Source organism: Leptinotarsa decemlineata, unplaced genomic scaffold, assembly GCF_025532065.1.
Source record: "Leptinotarsa decemlineata unplaced genomic scaffold, Ldec_3_MD MMD2_tig00026328_RagTag_RagTag, whole genome shotgun sequence".
In the NCBI taxonomy this organism is placed as follows: domain Eukaryota; kingdom Metazoa; phylum Arthropoda; class Insecta; order Coleoptera; family Chrysomelidae; genus Leptinotarsa; species Leptinotarsa decemlineata.
The window spans coordinates 3296046-3315597 of record NW_027412688.1 but is presented as its reverse complement, the minus strand read 5'-3'; the positions used below and the strand labels follow the sequence as shown (position 1 = coordinate 3315597).

The 19552-nt window shown below is 36.2% G+C and overlaps 1 protein-coding gene across 3 annotated transcripts in view; it reads right to left on the bottom strand.

The window, feature by feature from the left end:
* Positions 1–19552, bottom strand: part of LOC111504686 (kin of IRRE-like protein 1) — an 833154-nt gene that overhangs the window by 60778 nt on the left and 752824 nt on the right. For all 3 annotated transcript variants that reach the window (XM_074182261.1, XM_074182260.1, XM_074182262.1), the window contains exon 8: positions 11593–11748. In XM_074182261.1, the coding sequence (XP_074038362.1) occupies positions 11593–11748 (156 nt within the window). The remainder of the gene's footprint in view (positions 1–11592; positions 11749–19552) is intronic.

Sequence of the window (19552 nt, the reverse complement as noted above, 5' to 3'; positions counted from 1 at the left end):
ACAAAAGGAGGAACTCAGCTGTCGATAAAAATTACAAAAATACTAAAATGAACATTGATGAAACTAAGCTATGCCTTTTTATTTCATCGTTTGCAACATAATATTGCAAATAATTCCAAAGGCTATGTGATGAACCTGAAATTACGAGTATTTGAACTCGTAATAATAGTAATAAAATCTATTTGTAGAATTTTTCCCAGTGAGTCATCAAGTGAATCATACAACTAATTGTACTGAAATCATTGAAAATGAAGAATTTGAAAATTGGGATCACTCTGGTTATTTTATCATCAGTTTGTTGTCAATCTCACGTTGAAATGTAAGACCTAGTTAATCCTTAGCTCGTTAAAGTTTTGAATTTTTGGGAGTTATCGTTCGTAGGGGTTAACGTAGAGACATATTTCAAAATCCTCAGTACAATATTGAAAAGAAGAGAAAGTTTTATGAAAATGCTCGACACTTTCGAAAATTTGTTTCATTCAAAGTTGAAAAAAATATTAATTTATTTCTTTTGAGTATTCCTGAGAACAAAGCACCAACATTATAGACCACAAATTGAATTATGGTATCTAATTGGTTATTAAGGGAAATATGACAAGTCATATAAAGGAAATGATGTATATATTTTTGTATGTATGTATATATAATTGATGTCAACGATTTTCATCAATGAAATTTATAAAATCAAATAGGATCTGTTTCTGTTATAATCATCATTTTCTGGATACTCTTCAAAACGTATTCTCGATAAGAATAATTCATTCATATGTTTTTCATTCAATTTCCTTTCCTCAAATGGGTTCTGTTTCTTATATGGATCTATAACAGCATATTTAGATGGATACTTTTTTTTTGCCATTTGGAGATCACCCATAATATTTCGAAGAAAAAAGTATTACAAATCATGAAATTATGAAACAAAAACAAAAATTAATTGGAGCTCCGGGGCGACTTTATTGATTCCAGTGGTGCAGTGGTGCAGGTCCACAAAAAGTATTCAACAAGAACCCCAAGAATTCAACATCAACTCCTTCGTATTTACGTCGAAAAATAACTTTTTGTATGGGTGTTCGTGTAATTATTCAGAGATATATTTTCTCCACCCTCCAATTATATCGGAAGATATTATAGTTACAAAATTTGCGAAAATTATAACACCATTCTATACAATTTCTAAATAACGAGTTCTTAGATCTTCAAGACTCAGTTCAAACAGAGTTTATTCAACCTTCCTTGCTGATTCTGTAGAATTCTCGTTTCAAATTAGCTGCTGGTTAAAAAATTAAAGAACATGAATAATATTTGTATCAGGGTGTATTTAGTTGTAATTAGTATCGTTTATTCGTTTTGCTTCGTATACGATGGTATTTTTGTGGTTGAGCGAAAGAGTTACAGAGAAGCATTTTCTGAGTTGAACTTCGCCTTCCATTATCCTTATAAGCCTATTTTCCAAGTACATGATAGGTTATTGGGAATGTTCCAGTAAAGGAGTATTGTGGAAATGAATACTGCCACTACTATTACGTCCAACAACTTGTTGGGGATATGTCGGTGATATATTCTCAATTTACACGAGGGCAAATATGAGCCAAACACGGAGCTACAATGGCTGGTTTCTCAATCGCGACAAAAGAACAAACCAGTAAAAGAATGTCTGACAAAACCATAACAATCTGCACTGATAGCAGACAAGCCTTATTAGCCTTGAATAGACAACGTGTTACCTCAGGGCTAGTACTAGAGTGCCACAAAGATTTAGCCAATGCCTCGGTTGATGATAACATTATCCTGAGGTGGGTTAAAGGGTACGACAGGAGTAAAGGTAATCGCAGTGCCGACTCTTTAGCCAAGGAACCGACTGGACTAAGGATTTTAGGGACCAGTAGCATCTACGGCCTGATGACTTCGACAATTGTGGAACTAGCAATAAGAGAGTGTGTGTTGTCTTTCCAATTGATTTTGTTAGTAAAATTATTCAAGAGATTGAAAACAAAATCAAGCAAAACATCCACACCGATAACTTGATTTTTGTCACCCTAATTTCCTATGAAAACCGGTTTTGAATATCAAAATTAAGAGTAATCTGGCATTTGAGTTGACTCAAAATAAATCGATTATATAGCACGGGCAAAAAAATTGTAGATTAAGGGTGAGTATATAGGATAACTGAATTAAATGAAATTGGGATGAAACAAATCTGTGGCATAATGGTGTATGGAAGTGAGAATATGTCAATATATACACTGTTCAAACCTGAGAAAAAAATCACATCAAGAAATTCAGTTTTGTTGCGTGCTTGTGTGTTATTTCGAACTAATATTTGAAAAAACAATTTTTCGAATGAATTCCTGTGGTATCCGAGCATGTTCGGAAAAATATAAGAAATTATATTCAAAATTCAAATTTTGTTCTGAAACATATGCACAAGGACAAATATTTCCAATGAAAAGTATCAATGAAAAGTTTTTTTTTTGTAATTTGTTAAATTTTTCGTTTTGGGACAATAAATCAAAATTTGGAAAACCATAAAAATTGTTTCATTCACAGAATTTTACCATGTGAGGATTTTAATTCTCTATGATATCATTCATTGCGGTCTATGATGGACTAAAATCGTCATTTCGATAGCATCACAAAAACAAGTGAAACATCACTGTCCAAATGTTATCACAGAAAATCACATCAATTCCTCTCAAATAGGGCAAAAGAATCGATCGATGAACCCGTAAAAAAGTTCACTTACGGGATAAACATTTTAACGACGACATGATTCTCATTTTCCCAGTTATCTCGAACATGTTTCCACATCGAGAATCAGTAAAACATGTCACATTAGAAGAAGATAAAAAATTATATCGAAAAGTTATATTTTCCCGTATTAGATCAGCTCGAGCACAAAGTTTTGATGGGGAGACTTTTATATTTTCCGCAATGATGAGTTGGAAAGTCGATTAGCTTACATTATTGGCTATACCGAAATGTCAGTTGGGGAGATGATAGGAACACTTATATACAAGTACGAGGTGAATTCTACAGAAGTAACGACTGGTTAGGACTAGAACAGGAAGGAATATGAATGGGAAATTTGTCTCCATGAACAAAATCATTTTGGTGGTATTCAATCTGTTGGAAATGAAGTCATCCATATACTGGAGGACCAATAACACTAATCTCGTTGCGCCATTTTTTGATTCGATTGGAAATCATCGAAGAATGAAGATAACCCATTATTTCTTCGTTAATAAAATCGGGTAAGGTCTACAACCTGATTTGTGCATTGGTGAATCGAAAGAAGAATATGACATTGTCAATATTGATCACAACGGTTAGCCAGTTCAGGTCGCAAATATAAACGCTTTACAGGCTCAAGAATTCAAGAATGATGCGGCTTGGTAAGCAAATTATGTGCGTGAATCACAATATTCACAACAAATAGTGAAATGCGAGGTTGCCTCATGTTGTGGTGTGCAACAATCTAGCCTTTGGCGACTATAACGAGAGAAGGTTTTTCCACCACCTGTTTTAAATACTCAGTCGTCAAGCGGCTATGTACCCATAGAAAAAGATGATTCCGCAGGTAAATTCGCTCCAGTGTTGATTCAGCTAGCTCCTGGTCTCCGATCGTCATCACATTTGAATCAAGTTCCGTATGATAGCTTTTGCCCCAGTGCAAGGCATACTTGTTTGAGCGATCATGTGGCATCTGTGGCATATATTTGCATCATACGAGGCCACTAATCAGCACAAGCAATTACATAAGTTTTGCCCACCGCGAAGATCCGTCCTCTGAGAATTGCTGCTAGAACTGCCTGAGAACATCTTTGTTTGAATGATGACGATGATGCTAAATGGTTGGATGAAGAAGATGTTGGCACAACGAATGTTCTTGACATTAGAGGCAGAGTGGCTACTATACTAGTTATGATTGACTTGAAGAAGTGTGTTGAGAGTCCACGGACTCAACTGGATGAAGTTTGATCTTCAAATAATATAATTGATCGTTTTTTGTTTTGGAAATTCCATAAAAATATCCGTTTTGATTTCAATTTCATTAAAAAATAGTTCAAATTGTAATAAAATAAATTTTGAAACTGCTGTGAAATCGTACAATACCAGATACATATGCAGACTGTCTTCCGACAGTCTGCATATGATGATTAAAATGACAGTCAACTGTACTGTAGTCCAACAACTGTTTGGTATCAAGCTTTAAAGGGTGAATAAACGCATTGGAGTGAGCCAATCCTGGAAGATTCTGCCAGAAGTACAAAAATCTTCTTGCCATCCAGATGTTCAATCTTTGTTTGTCAAAGCCTTAAGCGATCTCAATGACAGGTTCTGGCCGATGAAGTTGCTTGCAGCACCCTTCTTTGCAAGGGAGTCAGCAGCCTCATTTCCTTCCAGGCCAGTATGGCCAGTAATCTATACCAGAGACAATCAGTTAAGTCTTCTTATCAAGGACAGTGGTTTTTGTCGATTTTCTACCAATTCAGACGTAGCTCGGTAGGAGCCAAGAGCTTCCTACGCCGCTTGACTATCTGAGAATATTTTTATTGACTTGTGTTCAGCTACTTATTCAATAAAGAGCCCTTACAACTTCCCGTGTCAAATGACATAGATGTGGTTTTCGGTAGTTTCTGAAATCATTTTTATTGGTGATTTGAGGTATCTCACCCCCAAAAAAAGTACCCCGCCTGTAAGGGTACAATTCAGAACCGAATGAAATTCAATCTCAGTGAACGGTCTCAAGAAGATATGGATTCATTGAGGCAATTGAACTGGATGAGAAAATTATCGCACGACGAGAATGTAGAAATCAGGTATAAATCTATTCGTAATGAACTTAATAAAAGGATAAAAAAAGAGAAAGGAGAGTTCTATCGGAATATTATAAACGATTCGGACAATAAAACCAAAAAAATTTGGGAATTAGAAAAATCAAAACTCATCAAAATAATATCACAACAAAAAGTATATCTTTGACTATTGATGATAAAAAAATCTCTGATGGAAGCAAAATATCTAATCTATTTGCGGAATACTTCACAAAAAACTTAGTGGGCAGAACTGTTAACATGTCAGATGAGAAAAATATTTGCACAACTTCCTCCTTCAATCCTTTCTCTCTCTTTTTCCAGCCTTTTGATGAGAAAGAAATAAAAAACATAATCTTGGAAATGAAAAATAAAAAATCCTCTAGCATAGATGAAGTTCAAATGTCTTTGTTAAAAAACTGCCATGAATTCCTAGCGTCCTATATTGCTGATTTGTTGAACCTCTCTGTAGAATGTGGAAAATTTTCATCAGTCCTAAAAATTTCCAAAACCATTCCTATATTCAAGAGGGGTGATCCAGAAAGTATTGAAAACTATAGGGGTGTCTCTATCTTGAATCCAATTTCAAAAATATTTGAAAATGGCATGTGTATCCGAATAAATGACTTCTTAGCTAAATTCAAATCATTGACAATATGCCAATATGGCTTCCGCGAAGACCTCAGTACGGAAACAGCCACTACTGAACTCGTACAATATATTTATGACCAAATGGATGCCAATAAGTTAGTATATGGAATTTTCTTTGACTTATCCCGAGCCTTTGACACCCTAAACTATGAAATTTCAAAAATCAAGTTAAATTCTCTTGGAATACGTGGTCATATCAACGACTGGCTCATGTCATTTACAAGGGAAAGACAAATGACTATACCTCTGAAAAATATGAAATAGAACTTGGAACTCCTCAGAGGAGTGTTTTTGGACGCCTGTTGTTTCTGCTATATGTGAATGACCTTCCCAACTATATAAAGGAGGGAAGGCTATTCATGTATAAAGATGACACAACGATTGTGGTCAGCGGACACACTCCTGAGGAAATAATTTCGAAAATCAGAAATGTCATTGAACAGTTCTCCCGATGGTGTTCGGCTAATCACCTATTGGTGAACATTTCGAAAACAAAAATAAAGGAGTTCACAAAAAGACGAGTTGACACAATGGATGTGATGGAATTTGATGGTTATACTGTTAAATGTAGCCAACAAACTCTATTTTTAGGAACTGTTTTAGATTCAAACATTCAATGGAATGAACAAATTAACACAGTTTGTGGCAAGCTAAATCATTTTATGCTATCCATGCCTTGAAAGACACTCTTGACAGACATTCACTCATGAGTGTTTACTTTGGCATGGTGTATTCTACACTTAGCTACAATATTATCTCTTGGGGTCAAGCCAACGAATGGGTGCGTGCTTTCAGGCAACAAAAGAGAATAATAAGATTAATATTCGACTTAGATTTTGGTGAGTTTTATAGAGGAACTTTTAAAAGAAATAAAATTCTGACTACCACTTACATTTACCTATTTGAAATACTTATATTCGTTCATAATAACAAAACAAAGCTTACATCGAATGCTCAAATACATCAGTATAGAACACGAAACAATCATCACTTATATCAATCAAAACTCAATCACACTTACTACAAAAAATTCCCAGAATGGGCGGGTGTTCAAGGTGGAATTGAAGAAATTTCTTTCAAATAGATGTTTTTATGATCTGAATGAGTATATGAACCATACATGAAAATTGATGAGTCTAATCTTTTAATATGATGTAACAATGTATTTTGTTTCTTGTGATATTTGCGTGATACAATTTTTATTTACTGTGCAATATTTCTTATTCTATGTGTACATTGTACAAATGGCACAAAAAGGTAATATATTATCTATCTATCTATCTATCTATGAGGTTGGATCCTACCAATCTCTCCTCACACAATTCGATAGCGTAAATTTCCGCTTGAAATATAGTCGCATAAGTTCCTAGGCAGGTTGATATCTCTGTCCTGGGTCTGCGACTGAAAACACCTGCACCAGAACCAGACATTCTTTTGATCCATCTGTGAACCAACATCTATCTGCTCTTAATATTTCCTTTTGGACGATCTAGTCCTCTCTACTTGAGAACAGTAAGTGAATGAATTGTTTTTTTGATCATCCAGAAAGAAATTTGAATGTCTATTTCTGTTGATTCAAGAGGTCCAGCAAGTTCTATTTCTTTCCTCCATTTTCTGTATGTGATATCTTTTAAGTATTCATTTTATTACTATTCATAATATATTGGTACTGTGGAATATAAAAACCCGTACAGTTAATCAAACCCTCCTAATTACTGGGACAACTGACAAAGCATTGCTACACCTCGCAAGATCCAGTGTGCCTGCGGCTGGGAGGATGACAGAGTCATGGCAATTACAAAATTCGTCGAATGTCCTGTGGTAGATGAAACGCCTCTCCTCTCAGACGTTTTGTACACCGGACACGTATACGTTTTTTTCGCGAGGAGATCGTCTCTCTTCACTGGCTTTAACCATAAATATGGTACAATATCGTATAAAACCTTCGGAAGGGATTCGTCCAACTCCATTATATCATAATTCCATCGAGCACCGTCTAAAAACAATTCATAGACGTTGACACCATCTGCAGGAGGTTCGGTGAATTTAGATCTAGATTGAACCTCATAATCGAAAGTCAGGAGATCGATAGGAATCGTATATTTTCTGGCATAATTTTGTTGTGCACCTCTTAAGAAAGCTTGTGTGAAGAAAAATCCTGATAGCCAAAAGGTGGGGGGCGCTCCTTCATCCATCCATTTTTATAAAAAAGCGAATCTAGCCAGAAAATCATTGACATAACTTCCCAGAGATTTCATAGAAGGATAAGATTGTTTTGCCCACATATGCGGTATTTTTCCTGTGAGAATACTGGTGACAACTTCTTCCAGATCGACTGACGTAACAATCTGACGTTTAATGGCTTTTTAAACGTTCTTCAAGCTGGTCCTGATGGCAGTTAACAAAACGTTGAAACGAGTCATTTCCTGAACCAAAACGGTGTTCATACTCTGCGTGTACGATACGGGGTACTTCTCCATAGCGGCATCACGGTCGAAGTTTGGTGGCAACTTCGCCAAAATATCTGAAGAAAGCTCCATTACCACGCCGTCGGGAGATTTGGCGGAGTCACTGGTTAACATAGCACCCTGAGTGAGCAGTGTTTATACAGGGTGTCCCTGGACTTCCTCTTTTCCTCTCGGGAATGTATAGATGGGGTCAAAATATCACCAGTACTTCATATAACTTTTTTTCCTAAAAGTCTTCGTAACCAAGTTACGGGCCCTCGAAGTTACAAAATGAAAAATGTTTTTCTTTGATAATATAACTTTTCAAGTGAATATTCAAAATCATCCAAATTTTGGTAATTGACTAAACAAATGAATTCCGTCGATGAGCTTTCATGCAGGAGTCAGTTGTTTTGCTACAAAGTCAGGAACGGACTACCCCCGATGGTCCATACCCCAAAACTTTGAAATGACAGATATTTTTCAATATTTTTCAACAAAATAAGGTTACTTGGACAATTTCATGAATAAAAGTACTCGTGTGGAAAGTCGATCGGAGCAACGAGTCTTGATAAAAATGTAGTTCTACTCGACGACATCAAACCCGCTCGTCCACCATTATTTGAAATGAATAATTATTTATCAAAGCAGAAATAATAATGATAACATTTATAACAGGAATAATACAAAGTATGCTAAAATGAAGTCGTAAACAAAAAGTACAGTACCTATATGGAAGTTTGAGTCACAATTGTGATAGCAGATATTTTTTCAAAAGAAATATCAACTTCTGTAGATTCGTGGTGTTTTTAAACTAACAAGCTACTCTACTATGAAATATCGAATTCATTCCATATTTTGTATGTACATAATACGTGTGGAATAATCACGTTTCGTGTTGATCAGTTATCTGAATCTCATGAAACTTAACATTCGAATGTTTCAAATTCTTCTTCACAGCTAAACTGTTGAGGAGTTTCACTGATAATTATAATTTTATGGGAGAAATTCTTTAACACGAATCTAAATTTAGCTGAAAAAACGCACATCGGAAAAAATATTTACTATACTAATAAAAAGCAAACGAATGAACTACAAAAACGGCTGCACATGATCAGGTGAAAAATATCCAGGGAATAATTATGTTCCATTTCTTTCACAGATGTTGACAAAAAAACCTTTTAGAAAGTTTCGATAAAAAATGAGAAACTGGAATGCGATTTTGTTTTGTTGAGTGGTGCGTTGTCATATGACTATCATTGTATTGTCAATATTCTATAGGATATTTTGAATTTTTTTGATATGGCCGAACAGTTTACATTCAATGAATATGCAGATATGCATGTATTTTATGGACGAGCATTTTGTAATGCTGCAGAAGCTCGTCGTCTGTATTCCGAGCATTTTCCCAATCGAACGGTACCGTCAAGAGAAACATTCGAGCGTGTCGATCGCAGCTTGAGGGAGACAGGTATGTAATAATTGATAATTAATTTGAGCACGTTGTTTTATTTCGATATTATTGTAGGTACAGTTTTGCCAAAACGAGGTGCTGAGGGCGCTCCTAGGACTGTACGTACCGTTGTATTGGAGGAAAATATTTTGGAAGCCGTCGCTGATGATCCTTCAATGAGCATCAGAAATCTATCAGAACAGTTCCATACATCCAAGTCCACTATTCATAGAATAATTAGGGAACAACTGCTCCACCCATTTCACATCCAGAAGGTACATGCCATGACACCTCAAGATTTTCCAGCACGACTGGAATATGCCATATGGTTCATGGATAGGCAAAGAGAGGATATGACTTTTATTAATCGAGTTTTATTCACTGATGAAGCAGGTTTCAGTAGAGATGGAGTTATCAACTCTCATAATCTCCATATATGGGCCGAAGAAAATCCCCATGGGATATTGCAAACCAAACACCAACGGAAATTCAACGTGAATGTTTGGGCTGGTATGATAGGAAACCATCTTATAGGACCATTCGTTCTACAGGACCGATTGGATGGAGAACGTTATTTGGAGTTCATTCAGAACGATTTGAATGGACTTTTGGAACATGTTCCATTGCAAACCCGAAGAGATATGTGGTTTATGCATGATGGCGCTCCTCCTCATTTTAGTTTGATTGTGCGTGACCATCTGAACCATATTTTCCACAATAGATGGATTGGTAGAGGTGGGCCATATTCATGTCCATCGCGGTCTCCGGATTTAAATCCATTGGATTTCTTTCTGTGGGGGCATCTAAAAAGCCTTGTTTACGCTACACCTATTCATACAAGAGATGCATTGTTGAATAGAATAACATTTCATTGTGAAGCCATACGAAACGACCCTGGAATGCTATTTCAAGTACAGAGAGGGTGTCTTCGCAGACTAAGAAAATGTATAGAGAGAGAAGGTGGTCATATCGAGCAGTTTCTGTAGCGGATTTTTCATTTCTGTTTGCTCTTGAGGCTCTTGAGTTTCGTTAGTTAAACGTGTTTGCATTATAAAAATTCGTTATGAACATTTTACCTATCATTTCCATTTTCCTTAAAAACTAATATTTTCGAATAATGATAGACATCTCAGGATAAATGTTGTTGAATTAACGTTATCATTATTATTTCTGCTTTGATAATTATTCATTTCAAATAATGGTGGACGAGCGGGTTTGATGTCGTCGAGTGAAACTACATTTTTATCAAGACTCGTTGCTCCGATCGACTTTCCACACGAGTACTTTTATTCATAAAATTGTCCAAGTAACCTTAATTTGTTGAAAAATATTGAAAAATATCTGTCATTTCAAAGTTTTGGGGTGTGGACCATCGGGGGTAGTCCGTTCCTGACTTTGTAGCAAAACAACTGACTCCTGCATGAAAGCTCATCGAAGGAATTCATTTGTTTAGTCAATTACCAAAATTTGGATGATTTTGAATATTCACTTGAAAAGTTATCAAAGAAAAACATTTTTCATTTTGTAACTTCGAGGGCCCGTTACTTGGTAACGAAGGATTTTAGGAAAAAAAGTTATATGAAGTACTGGTGATATTTTGACCCCATCTATACATTCCCGAGAGGAAAAGAGGAAGTCTTGTATTCATCTAATCAAGTTTTGGCATAGAATGCCCATAATGAAACTTTTTATAAACTACTTGTTTTCCTGGGAGAATATATTCATAAATTAATCGTTTTCTTAGAAGTAATATGTATTATACCAGAATCAATGAGCTAACTTAGTGAGTTTTGAAATGATCTAATGTTATATAAAAGACATTGAAGAATGAATTGATGTACTAGTCCAATTGATGAAGCAACCGTGTAGCGTGTACCGTGTACCATGTAGATATTGGATGATTATTATCCACGGGAAGGTTCCATGAGATGGGTCAACAGTTGTTTACTTTCTTGCCATTCCAGTAGTTTTGAGGGGAGCTGGTTATAACTCATACACCTCTCCCAATAACAATTTGTCAACAGCAATGGTTTCTCAAAAGCACCTCAAAAGCACAATCTGTGTTCCTATCTCTACCACAAGTTCAGGTAGTGTATATTACTGAGAAGTGATCAGTTGAGTATTAGGTATAGAATTATCATATTGCACTTTCCAATAATCTGAAGCATGAGCAGAATACTAGAATAATTCCAGATGATCAGAATCGTTTATAGCATATGTGACTCACCCATTTCTGCACCGGCTTCTAGTCTGAGCGAACCCCATTCCCACGCTACAAATCTTGGTCTGGGATCAGCGCAGACCACCATACTCAAGTCCGCTGGTTGGCCTCGCTCAACCACCACTTCTGGGGTAGCTGAATGCCTCAGCACCTGAGGGGCACCTGAAAATATTTTCATTCATTATGTGAAAATTCATTTCTACTTGAAAAAGTACAACACTTCCATCAATATACAGGGTGTTCCTTAAACACATGCTAATATTCAAGGAGGTAATTCATAGAACCATTTTAAGGAAAAAACGTCCTATGGATGTATGTCCTAAACGCCATAACTTTTGAGATACAGGGTGGCAAAGTTTTCAAAAATAATCAGTTTTTTAATAATAACTGAGATAATTTTGTGGACATCTTTGGCATATTTGGTACATATATTCCATGCCTCAAGGCGCATTTTCTGATGTACAATTTTCCTAATTTTCTCTGCCAGTGGCGTACGTACGAGTTTTGAAATGTATATTTTTGGCGAAAAAAATACTACGCCACTGCTTTATCTTGAATTAAAAATTATTTTTAAAATCTCCATACATTTTTGAGCACATTTGATCGATTGGGTTTTCTTTGTCCGACGCTTGGTTTTCGCTCAAAAAATTAAAAATCGCTTTACTTAAGGATAAATTCCTTAAAAATCTGATGCGGTATCGTGCATCGACTGAAAGCAAACTAAGAGATCAGATTTGTTGCAAAATAATTGAGGATCTGAAAGGTATTTGTTTGTTGTCAGATGCACTGTTCTTAATTAAAATTACGTCATAACGCAGCACCGCTTAATAATTTTTGAAAACATAAATTTAGTTATCCTGGAATAAATGACGTGTAGCAGAATTTATTTACTGCACCTCTTGGAAATATGGAGTTTGTCGATATGTGATTTCTTTTGAAGATTAAAAGCAGAAAAAACAGCGTACCCACCATAGCAATAAAAAACGAATTCTCTGTATGTTCAAACGTCAGTAGCTAATATTGATGTTGGTTTAAAGTAAGGTGTTGGTGTTAAAAACTGTCACAGCGCGTTTTGATTGATTTTGAAGTGTTATTGAAGTTATTTTGGTAGTCCGCTGTTTTTCTGAATATCAGTAAATATGGTAAATTATACGAATGCGAAAATGGCGCAAATGCATTACGTATATGGCCTTGCCGATGGTAATGCAACAGAAGCCAGGCGCATTTATCAGGAAAGATATCCTAATCGTGCCTTACCAGATAGCCGAACCTTTTCAAATATTCATCGTCGACTTGGGGAAACTGGTAGTTTCAAGAAATGGACTCCGGAAGGTAGACCTCGTGTAGTAAGAACTCCTGAAATTGAGGAAGCGGTGCTGCAAGAAATTGAGGAACATCCTGAGACGAGTACGAGGAAGATCGCTAGAACTCTGGATATTTGTCATCAAATTGTTTGGCGTATTTTGGTTGATTTTTTGTTAAACCCATACCATATTTCAAGAGTGCAGGCATTACTCTCCAGAGATTTTCCACAGCGTGTTAACTTCAGTCAGTGGTATCTACAAAGTATTGCACTAAATCCGCAGTTTGAGACACAAATTTTGTTCACAGACGAAGCAAATTTTTCTCGAAATGCTATTCAAAATTTCCATAACAATCATGTGTGGGCTGAAGAAAATCCCCATGCAATAGCCGAAACCCATTTCCAACACCAATTTTCGGTTAATGTATGGGCAGGAACTATAGGTGATCATCTAATAGGCCCATTTTTTCTACCAGGACGCCTTGATGGTCGTTCTTATTTACACTTTTTCGAAGAAGACTTACCTGGGTTATTGGAAGATGTGCCACTTGCGTTAAGGAATCGAATATGGTACATGCACGATGGCGCCCCTGCTCATTTCAGTGTAATTGTCCGAAACCATTCAAATACAGTTTATCCTAATCGTTGGATAGGTCGCGGAGGACCTCAGCAATGGCCAGCAAGATCCCCCGATCTCAACAATTTTTTTTATGGGGTCACCTCAAAACTCTTGTGTATAAAATTCCCGTTAATACTTTAGAAGATTTAAGAGAGCGAATAGTTGCCTCGTGTGAAACTATACGAAATACGCCGAGAATATTTAAACGGGTGCGTAATTCCATGCGTAGAAGGGCGGAAGCATGCATACTAAGTGCAGGTGGCTACTTCCAACAATTTTTATAATCAGTTTTGGTATTATTCCTAATTAACAAATTTGTGCTATTCGTTTAGACTTACTGTCACAAAATAAAATAAAACTCGTTTTTGTGAAAAATTTATTTTTTTGCAGATTATGTTTTCAAATATTATTAGGGAATTGGTAATGCGTAATGAAGCAATTTTCAGATTCTCATTCATTTTAGAATTGATCTAATTTCTTAATTTGCTTTCTGTCGATTTCAATTTTTTTGAGTGAAAATCATGCGTCGGACAAAGAAATACCAGGAGATCAAATTTTCTCAAAAACAAATGAGGATTTTAAAAATGATTTTATTTTGAAAAGAAAGCATTGGCGTAGTACTTTTTCCCCAAAAATATTCAATGCGAAACCCGTAGGGATGCCACTGTTTGAAAAAATACAAATTTGTGTACATCAGAAAATGCGCCTTGAGTCATGAAATAAATGTACCAAATATGCCAGAGATGTCTACAAAATTATCCTGTGATTATTAAAAAACTGATTATTTTTGAAAAATTTGCCACCCTTTATCTCATAAGTTAAGGCGTTTAAGACATACGTCCATAGGAAGTTTTTTTCTCAAAATGGGTCTAAGAATTACCGCCTTGAATATTAGCATGTGTTTAAGGAACACCCTGTATATTTCAAATCAAAGTCCACAGCGGGTACTATTTGAACCGCTGAACTCAGACACTACCGAGAAGATTTCAACACGATTTTCACAAAGTCGGAGCTGTAAAGTTGGGAGCATGGTTCATTGATAAACAGGCCAATTTTCATATATGAAAAAACATTTTCTTGAATAAATTTGAGGAGACATGGTGGCTGGGAGACTACCAATGTTGCTGACGGATATATAGACACTTCACTTACAAAAAAAAAATAACCAAGATCATTAAAAAGTTATCATTATGGAGACAATCAATGTGAAAAGAAAGCTTTATCTTCTGGTTCTGATTCAACAAAAGCATACAACAAAAAGGGCCATACAAAAAATTAAATTATTTCTCTTTTCAAATTCAGATTATCAAATAGTCAACAAACGAAACACTCTGTATGTCATAAAATCCATCTCATATTCTATAAAAACCAAAACAATTCATCCAGAGTATAACCAAGACTGAAAATTTGGTCAGTAATCTCTTGCAATATTCTAATCAGGACATTGTGTAGTGCTTTGGACTAGAGGCAAACTATCTACCAGTTCATCATGTAGAAATTAAATTATTTCAGGTTGTTGCACGCTATGGAGACTCGCCTTCATAGAAACATGTTGGGTTTTTTATCACTCTGAGGTGGAATGATAGATGTTTTTCATTAGAGTACACGGAATATTTGTTACAGTTATTATTTCAAAAGTTTCTTCGAATAAAACTGAGACCCATTATGAAATGGTTAATCTGAAAGTACTACTACTTTATCACCACATTCAGTTTCATGAAGAAAATTTCGAATGAATTTCAAATCAGGTCACTCTGAAATCTTTGGGAAATTTGTGAGTAATCTAAAGTGACTTTCAAAAAGTTTGCACCATAAGTATCTGAAACTTTCTTATTATCCATTTGTCAGAAAATTTCATCAATGATAACAATTGGTGTATTGTGGGAAACCTGGATTTAAGTTGTCAAAATTCAAAATTTCCAAACGGTGTAATGGAAAGAATAAAAAATAGAAATTTGTATCAAGAGTAAACTACCCTTATTTTCGACATTATTGAAAAAGTATATTTAAAAAAGTTGTTTGAATTTGAAAACAATATTCAGATTTGAATTCACAGTCATCTACTTAACAAAAAAATCCATTTTTTATGGCTCCAGCCTCATAAAGAGTACTAATAATACTTACAGATTTGTATTACTCAATTCTTCAGTATTATTTAATTTAGTCAAGTATCTCTTGACATTGAATCATACTGATAATTATTATGGACATACATACAGAGGAGGTTAGGTTAGGTTCGACCCTCCACAGTTAAATATCAATTTTGAACCAAAAAACTAGTAAAAATTCAGACCATTTGCAACAATCATCGATACACTAGTTCCAATAATGTATTGGACTAAATTTCGCATCGCGATATCATTATAGTAATATGAGGAAGGCGCCTGAGGTCTATATTAGAAACTAGTAGGTACTCTTTAAAAAAAAAATCATTTTCTTTGTTTTGTTGCGAAGGTGGCTGTGATTCAAAATCTGAATATTGTTTTCGAATATAAACAACTTTTCTGAATGAACTCTTTCAATTATGTCGAAAATAAGGGTAGTTTACTCTTGATCAAAATCAAGCAATTGCACGTATGGTGCAATTGCTTGGTGGCCGAAGGCTTTACAGAAAACGGCACGAGCGAAGCTCTCTGACTTACAGAGACAGGCTTGTCTGGCTATCAGTGGTGTCATCAGTACCACACCGTCAGCGGCCATGGATATCCTTCTAGATCTACCATCTCTCCACATTTTTCTGGAAAGAGAGGCTAGATGGACTGCATACAGACTTGTGCACATTGCCAATTGCACAAATCAATTCAATGCAAAGTGCAACAGACTGTTGGTTCACACTGGAAGTCACAGCATTCTGGAAATGACCTCTGACTTCATGCCTTCAACTGTCAACTACGAACTGCCTCATAAAGTACTATTCTCGAGTAGAGAGGACTGGATCCTGCGGGAGGAGGAAATATTAAGAGCAGATAGTTGTTGGTTCACAGATGGATCAAAAACACCTTCCGGTTCTGGTGCAGGTGTTTTCAGTCGCAGACCCAGGACAGAGTTATCTACCTGCCTAGGAACTCATGCGACTGCATTTCAAGCGGAAATTCACGCTATTGAATTGTGTGCGGAGAGATTGGATAAATCCAACCTCACTCACGAGTCAATAAAAATATTCTTGGACAGGCAAGCGGCGTTGGAAGCTCTTGGATCCCACCGAGCAACGTCTAAATTGGTAGCAAACTGCCAAAAAAGACTCTCCTCGATAGGAAGACTCAACAGATTGTCTCTGGTCTGGATTCCTGGCCATACTGGCCTGGAAGGCAATAAAGCTGCTGACTCTCTTGCAAGCGGCTTCATTGGACCAGAACCTGTCATTGGCATCGCTTTGGGCTTTGCCAAATAAACACTCAACACCTGGATGGCAAGAATAGTTATGGACTTCTGGCGGAATCTTCCAGGACTGTCCCACTCCAAGGCGTTTATTCACCCTTCATAGCTTGATTCCAAACAGTTGTTGGACTACAGTAGGGATGAACTACGATGTCTTACAGGCCTTCTTACAGGTCACTGTCATTTGAATCATCACATGCAGAGACTTGGACTGTCGGACTCACCATTTGACCTGAAAGACCACTCACCATAGAAACTAATCGGCTTCGTCAAGAAGCTGGGTTTATTTGGCCGAGTGTGAATAGGTATGAGCCACAATAAACTCTTATGGGTTGCGGTGGAGGGTCGAATAGACCCACTCACTTTAGACACCTACCTAACTTGCCATTTCCAAGTTATCCTCGATGTTCTAATTTTCATCAGGGATAATTTTTTTTGATAAATGGATAACAAAAATGTTTCCGATATGCTGCCAACTTTTTGAAACTCACTGTATAGTTATAACAGCAAAAATCGCTCACTTAACACCCATTAATCTCTATTTCTCGGTACTGATGAGTCCAAGGAAGCCAACATTTGGAAAATAGGTGCTGCTCAGGTCTTAGATGCACAGTAAAAAAGGGTTTTTAATATTTCGACTAGGGCGCCCCCCGTGGGGGTGAAAGGGAGCGCTTACATAAGACAATTTAATTTTATTACTTTCTCAGTACTGCTTTATTTTCGGAAGCTGAAATTTTGTATGTTGGTTCGTTTTATATTGTAGATGTACAATAAGAAAGGACTTTGGAATACTCCAACTGGGACGCCAGCCGAGGAGAAAAAAGGCGTGTTCATAAAACAAAATTATCTTTTCATCACTTTTTCTCTTTCGAATTTTCGGTTAATGAATTTATATTCAGTACCAGCATTGCACCCGTGCGGAGCCGGCGCTAGTATACCATACGTTATGTTTATTCATTCAAAATGTTGGAATATATCATGTCATTTATAATATCTTTGAATCTGGATATCAAATTTCACTATGAATGCACAGAAAATTACAGGAATATGCGAAAATGATGATCTACTTTCAAATATTGATTACACTATACGAAACTTTCATCCTAGATATTTGACACTTCCTAAAAATATTGGTTATTGTACTCAAAGAAAATTGTCTACATTCCAAAAATTGATCTTAATAATAAAAATATTCAGACGCTTAGTATGTTTTCATAATAGATAATTTTGATAGGCCACTTTGAGAAACTTCAACTTTATGAAATCCAATCTAAAAATACACTCAATAGTTGATATCACACTGAAGCAAAATAAATTTTTTTAGCTGAGAAAATTTTCAAAATTGGAATGTTTACTCTTATTTTTCGCGTTGGATAGATAGGCCTTACGTCAAATGTCAATTTGTGATTATCTCAAGATATTTCTGGACAAATATTTTGAAGATCAGCCCAATAACCATTTCCTCAAATTCAGATGAGTATGAAGAGAATAACCTGTTTCTTCGAAATGGAGAATATATTTATTTAATGGATGCCATTTCATGACAACTGGCAAATCAGGGTGGATATTATATTTCAGATTTTTGCAGACTTTTCAACCTCTTCTACACGAAAGGAGTTTTTCCTTCTTGTTGAAAGATTGCTCGCGTTCAGCCTATTTCCAGAAAGGACAAGAAAACTTTTCAAAATAACGATAGCCCAGTCGCTTTGCTATCAGTGATATCAAAAATCATGGAGAAAGCCGTGAAGCATCATATCTTCAAATATTTGGAAGGCTCCAACATCTTGAGTGATCATCAATATGGTTTTCGGAAATAAAGATCAACAGGCAACCTTCTATCGTATGTCACCCATATTAGGAAATACGCAATTGAGAAACATGGAGAGTCAAGAGCTGTTGCGCTTGATATTTCTAAGGCCTTTGAATGTGTGAGGCATGAAGGTTTGCTGGCCAAACTTCGATGGTATGGCTTGTCTAATTTTTTTTGTGTATGGCTCCTCAGCTTCCTGAAGAAACGTTCCCTGCAAGTGGCTGTCGATGGATAACCCTCGAATACTCTCACCATCAACGTTGGTGTTAACCTGCGATCCATATTATCACCAACCCTCTTCACCGGCAGCAGAAGGTTCAATATCTTAATGAGGTTTGGACTGAAAGTAACCAGGTTCAATTCAATCCCACAAAACCCCAGACATTGGTTTTTTCCAAAAAGATAAATGTTTCTTTACCAGATATGATAATGTTAGGTCAGATAATTTTACTTTCTGCCACGATAAGTTTGTTGGGGGTTGGAATGGACACCAGTATGTCCAGGCACAATCATGTCGCCAGAAACCACAAAACTCTACACACCTCAGCAATTTTTTCTGCTTTATAAAGCTCAGATCAGACCTATTTGGAATATTCTTCTCATATATAGAGCCGACACCCAAATATACCCTGAAGCTGATGGATTCCATTCAGATAAGAGTCATCCGCCTGATTGGAGACGCGAACATCACTTGCAACCTTGATAGTCTGGAACATCGAAGAAAGGTTGGAGATTTGTCTCTCTTTTATAGATACTTTCATGGAAAGTGTTCAAGTGACTTGGCACATTTGATTCCACCAAGAGCGGTAGATATCATAAATGCGCGATGAACTGCGGCTGCTCATCGTTTCAAGGT